The sequence below is a fragment of the Phalacrocorax carbo genome, chromosome 8 (genome assembly GCF_963921805.1).
Source record: "Phalacrocorax carbo chromosome 8, bPhaCar2.1, whole genome shotgun sequence".
NCBI lineage: Eukaryota > Metazoa > Chordata > Aves > Suliformes > Phalacrocoracidae > Phalacrocorax > Phalacrocorax carbo.
In genome coordinates this window covers 39,134,405-39,146,012 of record NC_087520.1, presented here as the reverse complement: position 1 = coordinate 39,146,012, position 11,608 = coordinate 39,134,405, and the positions used below count along the sequence as shown (strand labels likewise).

Genomic DNA, 11,608 nt, shown 5'->3' with positions numbered 1-11,608 from the left:
CATTTAAGGAGCACATAATTTTTTTTCATGTGATAGTATTTATTACAAGCTGTGTAAAGGTGCAAGACCCTCCAGTACACCCTGGTGAGACCCTTGTCAGTTTGACACGTCTCTGGAGACACAAGAGTCTGGTTAACTGGTCAGGGGGTAGTGTTTAACAGCATATTTTAGCGTGACTATATTTTCTTATACACCAACATTACCTCTCTTAAGACAGAAGAAAATTATTGTATTAGCCTATAACTATTTCAAAACCAACTAAGGAAGGGACCCATTTACTTTTACAGAGGAATGCAGTGACATTATACCTTCCCCGCTGTATTATTAGCCTCTGCTAGAAATAAAAAGCTCAACACAAAGCAATGCTCTGAAGCTACCCATCTTTTTAAATTAACACCTGTTCGTGAAGGCGTATCAGATTTGTTCTCACCTTCTAACCAATGGCTAGTGTGAATATACAATATCGAGAGAAGAGACAGAATAAATGTATTAATGTTGTGTTAAGGATTCCTGTTTACAGTTTTAAAATGCAATTCAGCTACAAAATAATGCCCAGTTTCCATGTGTGAGGTCCCAAAAGCCTTCCTTTTTCCCGCAGCAGTTTTGTATGAGATTTGTATGAGATTTAGAGTAGGAGCCAGTAAGACCTTAAGTTAATTCCAAGTTCTTTTCTGTTCTTTCAAAACAGGACATATGTCAGGTCTGAAAGCAAACTTCATAGATCAGTATCAATTTGAAGTCAATTTTTAATTATCTTCTTTACTGCTCTGTCCTACATCATCAGTGAACGTTTAGGCAGGAGCCTGACTTTCATTTACCGCTGTTATCTGTCATGTTTCAGTATCACGTCGAGTGCTCCAAACCCAGTGGACCAGAGCTCCATCATAACCATCTTCCTTCAGAACATTTCTGGAAGGAAGTATTTCGATATTATACTTCATGTAATATAACAGGAGTAAAAGGAAGTCCTAGCAAAGGTATGCTCCGGCTTCTCTATGGGAATCGGAAAGCACTCCCGTGTTTGTACACTGAAGTAATAGCGACTGGGTCTTTTTCTGTTCAATCCACTTCTTACTAATACAGGAATTTTGTATTACATGAAAAGACTGTATGTTTTCCATCACAGGACAGAGATAGATGTGGCAGTTTTACCCTGATCTAAGAGTTGCAGACACATTTTTGGAGAGGCAGATAGCCATTCGGTATAGAAAACTAACTGCTGGGGATTACAGTTGCATTTCACTTTGGGTTAAAAACATAAGTTATGATTGTTGGTTCTATTCAGGTGCTATGGATCTACAAGAAAACAGTACAAAAAATCATAAGGGACATTTCTTCAAAGGTCACTACCATGCTTTACCTTGTGTGACTGTACACCGTGTATGTAGTGCTTTGCACTCACCAGGGGAGTGGGTGCTTTCTCCACATCCAGAATTAGTTTCCCTATATTTCCTCGGTCATGGATTCTCTGCATGGCCTCCTTCACCTGAAAGAAAGATAACCTATTGATGATAATTTTCAGGCACACACCAAGAGAAGCCTGAACTCCTTCCTTCCAAAACCAGCAACACATTTAAGGCATGCTACGTGCACGGTGATTCAAACATCTGCTTGAAACATAATTAAGAGTTAAACATTTTGAACGAATTTGTAAGGCCTGATTTTTTGCTTTGTGTTTGCAAAAATAGGACGTGAGTCTTGATTACAGTTTCTGAATAGCATAATACATACATAATGTTAATGTACTACAAAAGTAAAGGTTAGTGGAGGTGCAGAGAGAAACATAGGCTCAGGGAGTTAATCCTTACAGGTTCGTTAGATTTTCTCTTTATAGAACATTTATCAAGAAACCCGACTTTCACTGAAAGTACGAAATGTTTTTCTAATTGACCTTTGATATTTTTCAATTAATTTTGTGTTCCTGTAGAGGTAATGCCACATCCCGGCAGTGGCTGTGATTAGTGCAATACTGTCGTTCGCACTGCGTGACTGCTTCTTTCCTTCTTTTTTCCACTTTTTTTTTCTTTTTAAATTTTAAATAAGTAGTGTGCCACAGATACCACTAAGACTAGATGTTTAGCAGCTGGCTGCAACTAGCACATGTGAGAGAGGAACAAAACCCCCCTTCTAACTAGTGCACTGGAGCGGAGCTTATTTTGATGTATGAAGTTTCAGAACTTGTGAAAGCTCCATGTTGGTTAATTGAAGTTGTGTGTGTGTTGCACTGAATGTTCAACGTGCAGCATGCAGACCACTATTAAATCACTGAAAATTGGAAGGTGTCAAGACTTTCCTCACTTTCATTGTAGGAAACTTCAGGAACTGAAAATGTACTCACAAAGGCTGTTTCATATCCTCATCGCACTATTTTTTGCTGGCATAACAGGATATATTGAGTTTTATGTTAATAGAATCTACCATCTGTGACATAGTTTTATTGAATAATTTAAGAATAATGGCACAGAAGTTTGTAACAATATGCTGACTTGGGAACAGGTGGGTCCCACAGTACATTTAAATGCCTGAATTGGGGTCCAGGCACCTCAGACCATTACTGAATATCTAATACAGAAGGAGGTATGAGATTTTTAAAGATACTAAGTGAATACAGCTTTCAACTTCCAATTAAATTTAATGGATGCTGGGCACAAAATGTCTTTACCATCTGTCGGCCTTATTTTGAAAGCTGACTGCAGTAAACTCAGTATTACAACCTTAATTTTGCCAAGTGGTTCCCTCAATTAGTAAATAGCAGACTTAAAAAAATAATCTGTTAGAACAAAGGAAAAATTGCACTGCAAAGCACAATGGGGCATAACTGTAAAGTAACCTTGGAAAACACACTCTTATGAACCCCATTGGATAGGAGGTCGACCTCTAAATGTAGCCCACGGAACCACAATAACTTTTATGAAGTTACCTCACAGCATAAACAATACCTAACTATCCTATAAGATTTGTTCTGCACTATGGACAATAATCCTTTAAGAATATCCAAGAAAGACTTTGAAGAAGCAGCAGCTGTATTATTTTCTATGACTGTTGTTAGCCAAATCAAGCTTTTAGGAGTCTACAGCACAGCATAAATAACCAACACAGATGTGACAGAATTGGGAAAGTCAGCAAGCACACTTGCCCATCCATTGGAATTTATTACCAGCACATCATGTGGAAAGCAGGGCACGCAACATTTGTTTTAATTTGTACCATATCATATTTAGCAAGGTAACTTTGAGGAAATGTGCTTTCCCTGCATTTTTCACATGCACAGTATCAAATTTAAGACTCTGGAGTTCAGGAGTTGTTTCCAGGACACTTGTAAGTACCTTGCAAATGCAAACAGCAGGCAGAGGGAACAATAAAACTTATAACAATAATAATGACTATGGGATCCAGATGGAGCTATGAAAATATATAAAATATTTGAAAAAAAGCTTGAAGAGCTGATACAACATCTGTATATTTTAGTGTTATTTACAACTTACATACCCAGTTAGTCAAATTCTGTACTAGTGCAATGCCTTTCAGTACACTGTCTGAGTTAAGAGACCATGATCTATTTTATAAATGAGTAATTTTTATGTTTATGGCTGCTAATGGTCCACTTATTCAACCAAGACTGCAACTACTTGTTTCCCAAGGTGCCTGAATATTAAAACCATTCCCTCTTCTGCTATAGAGAGCATTAAAAACCTCCTTTGCTCTGCAAGTATGGCTAAGGCTTAAGTTGTTCTATGCAGACTAAATAAAACCATTTTACTTTTGTTCCAGTGGACATTTAAGTGCTGTGTATAGCCTGCCTTTCACAGAGTGCAGCATGGAGCTGATCCTAAGCCTGTGCCTGAGTGTGTGCACGTTACCAGTGAAGATGGCGAATTACCCCGTAGTTGGTTAAAATCAGACCCGGGCTTAACTGGTGGTACAGTGAGGCATGTGGAAATCTGGAATTTATTGGAGGTTCTCTGAAGTGGCTGAAGTTTGATTCAAAATAAATACCCTTTCCAGAAGCAAGGATCAAAAGGGTTTCCCTCTTCTTACGGAATTGTGTCCCTAAATTACCGTTCACCAGTTATTTTGCATTGATTGCTATTTGCATTTGTAAGCTCAAATGTAAAGCAAGTGGATCCTACGTCTTTTTTTTATACAGAGGAGCTAATTGAATTTCTTCTTGTGCAGTGTCATCATCAGCGGGCTCTTGGGTTGGAAACAGTTCAAGGGACTCTTTACTAATATAAAAAGTTTCCATTGGAATAAAGGACACAAATTCTGTTGGCCTTTGTTTGCTTTCAGTACGGCCCAGCCCTTAGAGGGTTTGTGTCTAAACTAATGCTGAACTACAGATTTTATCCTTGAGAGGCCCCAAATTGACACAAGATGTATCACAGAGCTCTGCGATGGAATCAGAACTATTTTTACACATCAGTGGACAATTGGAAAATGCTTCCACTTTCCCGTAAGGAAAGCTGGCAAACCAGTTACCGAAAAACAAGACAGACCCAGAACGCTGCACAGCCACGCACTGTCTGATGAATCCAGCGTGGGCCCGCCTCGGCAGCAGGAGAAGAAAATGATTAATAGCAAAGGACAAATAAAAGGATTCCCAAGTTTGCCTTTTCCCTCCAGCACGCTTGCATTAATTCACACTTTAGTTTGACATACTGTTTTTAAGCATACTCTAGAGCAGAATCACCCTCTCCTATCTGTTCAGTCTAGTGGAAAAATGGTAACAAACACAGGAAAAGAACCTTGCTAACCCAGTTTGAAACAATTTGCATTTGCTTTAGGGAATACATTTATAATTGGAAAAACAACTTTGAACAAGCGTATTTCTCCTATCCCCTTCAGCTCTACAAATGGTAGAGTCATGGATATGTTATCATACATTCAAGTGTTTTTCAGCAATGCCAGCGAGTCTGGAAATTAAGACGACCTATGCAAAAATGAGGTAATCTATAAAACAAGAGACATGGTCTAGAAAGACAAAACCAATGTACCTCAAGGTCCTTTACAAGCCTTGCTTACCATGCCCTGTGAGAAATATTCAAATTCTCATGTTCCATCATAACTCCCCAAGTGCCGCAGATTTTCTGAGCCTTCTACGAGCTCCCTCCTCATACCACTCTGCTGGACCCGAGCAGGGAGGCAAGGAATATAAAATGTGTAGAGCTTAATTGGGAACGTACAGAAGCATTGCTCTGTGTTAGCATTACAGGCAAAATTTAGCAGCTTTAACATTTCTTAGAATTTTCATCTATTAACACACACTTGTGCATTTAAAAAGGCGTTATGCTACCAATCCTAGCAACAGAATTCTTCAAAGAAGTCTTGATACAAATGTAGGATTAAAAAATAATAAAATCACAAAGCTGGCAGTGAAGGCCTGTTGTGAAAAAGCCTATTCGAGTATACTTTTCTGAGGGGATGTTATGGTTGGGATCTCAGAGCTTCTCTTGGATCAGAGCCATTTCTGTCCATCTGTATTGTGTATCATACTGAGAAGAGCAACAATTACTGTCAAAAGACCGTGGTAGGAGAGTAAGGGCAGAAACGCCTTCACGGTACTGGTCAGAGAATGTTCTAAAGGAGGTTTCAGGACAGCTGTGTTCTCTGGAAGCGTGAAGTCTGACAGCTGTACTGACGCCTCTCCAACACCACCGTGGTGTCTCTCTTGGGGTTCCCCTCAAAAGCATCAAGAACTTTGGATATGGTGTCCTCTTTAAAATTTATTATTCTGCTTCAAATAGGCTCTTCTTCTTCAGCCTCAAATCAAGCCAAGGCACTTATCTTAACAATGGTAATTTTCAGAGTACTGTTTATACTTTCACCTCCTACTAGACTAGATTTTCTCTGTTTTCAAAAATAAGCTGTAACGAGGCCTCCCTCTAGCAATTTTTATAGAGAGAAGTATTGCAAAAAGTTAGTGTTCTTAAAATTCTGCATACAAGTTCAAACAGAAGAGCAAGGAAGAAGCAGGCTGAGCAGGCACACTGGGTTCTAGATTCAAGGGGCAGGTATCTGCCTTGCCTTTCTGCTTTCAAACATCTGAGCACTACTGGCTTTCAAAGGCAATGCAGATAATGATATACACTAAAGAACAGGATTTTGGGAATTCTAACAACGGATAAGCCTGGAATTCCATGTGCATCTAACAGACTTTTAAAACCTGGATTGAGAAAGCTCAGTACCTGTTCCTCCCAATGAGAACTGCGACAATAACTGGCTGTGCAATACAAATTCAGAAAAGGCGCCATGCCCACTGTCGCGGCATGGAACGTGCTGTTCAACCTTCCTTTACCGACTGAAAAATTTAAAATATTGAATATTCTAATCCTGTCCTCTTCAGAAAAGAGCAACACAAAGAAAACAACAGGAAAATCTCAGCACATCTCAGGGCAATGCTTAGACTAGAGAGGTGTATGTGCTTTGGGGTATTCTCTTTTGTGTGTTTTGGGTGCGTGTTTACTCGTGCTTTGTGATGGGAAGAAGATTACTCTGGTCTTTACTTCTTTTTTTTTTTTTTTTTAAATATACTTTTCCAATGGAGGAGGTTGCTAAAATTATTCACTCAGTGTTGCTGATTCTATTGGACTTGGGGAATTTTATATCATTTTAGAGAGAAGGGTTATGTACCTTGAAATTACTGATACTTAGGTCTTGATGCTACCTATTACCAAAATAAGCCAAAAGAGAGACACAGAAGTTAAATAATTTTTAAAAGTTTCTCTGTGAAATTTTAAAATGGTATCTTTTTGTAACGAACTTAAGTTGTCACTGCAGCAAAGGGAATATTTTCAACTAGGCTGCAGTTCACAGAGATTTCTATGCAGCCTCAATTTAACGAAACAACTAATTTAGTAGTACCACATTAGCTCTAGAGATTGTTAAAGAGAAATAGCACGGTATTATAAACACAAAATGTTTCCTGTTCCTTGTAGCAATGATACGCTAAATTGATCCAGCATCTCTAAAAGAAAGACGGATTTCCATATTTCTTTAGCTAATACCTCATGGCAGACACTATGACTTGCAAAGCTTTCATTTCAACAAAAGCAAAAGAGAATACACTACAACCACAGCCATAAATTATTTTCCTCTACTGAATGCAACAGCAGTGCATGCACTGGAAACATGGTATGACTTTATTGTAGCCAGTCTGTCATTAGTGAGCTGATAGCAATTCTAATTCAAAATAAAGTACAAGCTTGCATTAAAAAAAATAGAGAAAACCCAAAATTTTTATTTTCTTAGTAGCATTTCTAAAATAGTAAAGTACTAAGAATAGCTGAGTCCTAATACTGCAACTAAGAAACCAGCTCTTTTAGGAATCACATTATATCCACAAACGACTTACATAAATTTAATGAAGTGCTCTGTCAGTGCTCCTGACTAATTCGCAATACATTTCTATGTGAGAAATATATGTTAAAAAAGCACAAAATTAAGCACGTTATTACCTATAGCCACTCAGACCAGAAAAAAACATCTTCATACTGAAATTCAAAATAGCAGCCACAATGCTTTTTTTACTCAAATAATTTCTGCAAATATAAAATCATTAAAAACAAGGTATATTCCGAACAGAGCAAGTAACATAATACGCTATCAGATTATGACATTGTATTTGGATATTTGCAGCTAGCTTCTGATTACATTGCTTTTTGACAGCTTTTGATGGGGGTGTGTAAAAACAGTCCATTTTAAATTGACTAAAAGACTTTTTACCTGAAATGCATCTCGTACATCTGCCTTAGTACTCGTTTTTTCCTGTGTTCTGCTTGGATTTTTCTTGTTTGCTATATTTTCCCCACCTGAAATTAGTAACTGGGACAGATTTCCTTGTCCAGCTTTTCATTTTAAGTCACTGATTTCAGGTCTCCACCTCTACTGTCCTAGTAGTCATGGCACTGATCCTTTGTTTGCTGAAGACTGCAACCAAAGCAAGGAGTGCAGTGCCTTACAGAGATATGATATAACCTTGGATCCTCACTGCAGAACCAGCTTGCAAATTGTACTGAGACCATGATTACTTTGGAAAGTCCTGAATAGAGATGTTTTCCCGGATGTAAGTCTGACCCTTTATAATTAGTACATGCCTGAAACAAACAGTTAACGCTTCAACTTCGTATTGCTATAGTCGAGCCTCCACTTATTTACCCATTTTAATTCAGACTAATCTGTTGGCTGTTCTGCGTTTGAAATCAAGAGCCAACAATCTCTACTGAGGTACTCATAAATGCTTGCTGACATTCAGTTTTCTCTGGAACTTCATTTTGTAGTTAGAATGTAGCAAAAGCAGTCTACAGCTTCATAAATATAGGAAAAGTTAAATGGAAAATGTACTACTAATTATCTGTTGCACCACTTCACAGCGTGAAAGATAAACGTAGCCTGCCTAAGAAACGGATGCTACTTTTCAAGCCTTTGGATATTATTTTAAACATAATGATCCATTTCTGTATTTGGCTCTTATAAGGAACCAACCTCAGGAGTAAAATAAGAGAGACTGCAAAGCTGGAACGCTAAACCGCTCACTATGCCAATATAACACACTGGGGTCTTTAGGCCCGTGCTGGTAATACGGATGCTGAGTAGAGAGAAACAATGAAGGCAACATGCCATGGAAAAACTTCCTAGTGTGAATGTCAAAACATAATGCTTTCAACATCCTACATGAAGCTGTTCAGCTCAGTAATATAATGAATTTTTATCTTTTTCTTTTTTTTAGTAGAGTTATACATTTACTTCAGGAAAAAAATCCTGAGAGACATTGGTGCAACAAGAGTGGATATTCTTTTAACTCCATAATGCTGAATGCAGTTTGTTGCACCAACTGCCAACTACAGATTACAGTTTCAAGCTTGCAGATGACTTCTTTACCCCCTCATTCTCAGCTAAGGCAGGTTTATTGGATGGTGGTGGTGGACTCTGTACTTTCTTTTCTTGGGCCTCGCTGGTGACAATGGGTTTCCCTGAGGTATAGGAAAGGATTTCTGCTTACGATAAAGCAATCCTTCATTCCCTAGTTTAGTAAATTAGGCCAAAGAGGCTGAAGAATCTTATGCCAAGGTTACAAATTTTAATCCAAGCCAGAAGAGAAATTAGTTCAGTTATCTCAGCGTAATCTGTCAAACTCGCCAATTGTTCTAAAGCTGTATCATCACGTGTTGTCAAAAAGGTGATCAGCACCCCAATGAAGGGAATGTCCCTCGCCTCCAGATGGGCACAATGGAACAGAGCATTAATTTAGTTTATGATCTACAACCATAATTTTTCCTTCTCATTAGTCTCATATTAGGTGCAATATTGCTGTTTATTTTCACACATCATCTCAAAGAATCACTTTTTCTCCTCTGTTTACACATTGAAAACATCCAAGCCTTCCAGCATGTCAAGACTGTTCCCCTCTAGCCCTGAAATAAACCCCTCATCCACTGAAACCTGTGCTGCAGAGATCACCCCAAAGTCTTACTTTTCCAGCTATGTCCCTTCCCTCGATATTTCAGACTAACAGTGACGACAGTAAGTAGCAACATTTACTCTCTGCATCAACCCAAGTCTTTTCTGCCCCCATCACCCGCTATGAGCACTTTTACCCAGTATTATTTTAAGCACTGCATGGTTTTAAACTGTGCTGCATTTACAGATAAAAAATAGTCCAACAAAGACATCTCCAGAGCTGGTGCTTTAGTGATTCTTTACAGTAATCCCCCAAATGGCAATGTCATTACACCTCAAATTCCTCCTAAGTCTCTTTTGGTGTGTATACGGGAGGCTGAAAACAGCTCATTATTTGAGAAGTAGCAGCCGTCGTCACGTAACAGTTACCCCATGCTCCCCCACTTACTGGCTCATACCATGTGATGCTCTTGGACAGTTTTGGGAGCAGGGACTGTGTCTTCTTAGGGGGTGTGTATATCATGTCAACAGAACCCCCAGCTGATCATAGCCAAGCCTGCTCATCACAGCTGTAGCACACAGAAATAGTAACAACACCTTTTAACCATCTGTCATTGTACAGCCGATTTCACATATTCATAACAGAGGTGGAACAGAGCATTTTGCAACAGCAAAATACCTTTATCCTGAGGCTCTCTTACTTCTGTTCTCCAAAGAACGTGGGGGGACAGGAGGGAGCACCCATTTAGCCTGCTTAACCATTAGAAACACAATCACATCTGTTCTCAAAAGTTTTCTTTTAACTATACTATTAATAAAAGAACTTTCAAGTACAGGAGGGAAAGCAATAGCAGCAGTGTAGAGGCCAAACAGAAGAAATGCAGAAACTACTGAAGGGATTTAGAAAGTTGTCTAAACATACAGGCATGTGCTACAACTTAAAATTAGAAGCCTTAGTGCAGAAATAGGTTGGAAAAGACAAAAGAAATATATATTATCTCATGGGATCTTTCTAACACTCAGCGTGGTCTTTGGTTTTGTATTGCTGTGAAGAACAGGTCCAAAATCTACTTCCTAGGTGTTGGAAAGCGCACAGCATGATAGCTACTTTTTGAGGATAGTTTGGAATATTCTGTACTTATATGAACAAATTTCACTCCCTGCTCCACTGGTGTAATTTCCCCGGCATCAGTGGGTTGCATGTGAATGAGAAGAGCAGGTACTGAGAGAAGATAAAAGTCTCAGTTGATAAAGGAATACTAGTAGTGTTCAATAGGCTTCAATTACTCTAACATGCATTCTGTAAATAAAAAGTCTCCTTCAAACATGGTTTTCACAGAGGTCAACACTTTCTGACCACTCCTCCAATCCTGGCAGAGCACGAACTTCCTAATAGGAGAACGCAGTATTTTCCTTACGAAAGCCGAGAGCGCTTCCTCCCATTACCCTTGCCCTAGTCCTCTATATGTAGCTAAAACAATAAGTTTAGCTTCTGCATTACTTCCGTGCAGGAGCTCTTCGACAGAGAGAAGGGCTGTCTGCAAGAGCATTCCTCACCAATAATTAATTCCTCTCTTGCTCACTGTCGTGTGTCTGAGAAGCCTGCAACTGCACCATGTCTGCAAAATCACATGGACAGGATCTCCATGGTGACAGTGTCATGCGGTACGCAAACATCAGCTGGCTAGTCAAGGTTACTTTGGCAACCCGAGTGTCACAGGTAATGATCCAAATCTTGTTCAGATTCATGAAAGAATTATCTGAATTAAAACTTGCCCGTTTTTCATTCCAGGGCTGGTTCTGTTCTGTTGCTGTTTATAACGGCAGAGCCTATTTCAATGAGCCTGGAGCTATCTCCATGAGAATTACAAACACTAATATCAATAATATTTATTTAAGCATCATTTGTATGCAGTAATGAAGAAAAAGATGCATACTGCAATCTATTCTAGCCGAGATACCACATAAGCAAAGCTTTAATACTACAGCTTTCATTAGTGCTATAAGGCAACACGAATTTTATTATCAGAGTCACTGCTGTGGTCTATTACAAAGATATGTTGTCTTTAATATGAATTGTGAGCTGCATTATAATTGCAGACACTCTTCTCAGACCCAGAGAAGGGTTTTCTTTCCTGCCATTGGCAGATCTGGCTTTTAAAACAGAGCACAGCACTCCATATGAGGAAGAATCACATAGTCTGTCTTCTGG

At 38.9% G+C, this 11,608-nt stretch overlaps 1 protein-coding gene across 2 annotated transcripts in view; it reads right to left on the bottom strand.

Annotated features, from left to right (window-relative positions):
- VAT1L (vesicle amine transport 1 like) overlaps positions 1–11,608 on the bottom strand; it is a 64,063-nt gene that overhangs the window by 3,717 nt on the left and 48,738 nt on the right. Inside the window, exon 8 of one of the 2 annotated variants that reach the window (XM_064459618.1) lies at positions 1,361–1,486. In XM_064459618.1, coding sequence (XP_064315688.1) covers positions 1,361–1,486 — 126 coding nt within the window. The remainder of the gene's footprint in view (positions 1–1,360; positions 1,487–11,608) is intronic. The other variant, XM_064459619.1, reaches the window with a different exon arrangement.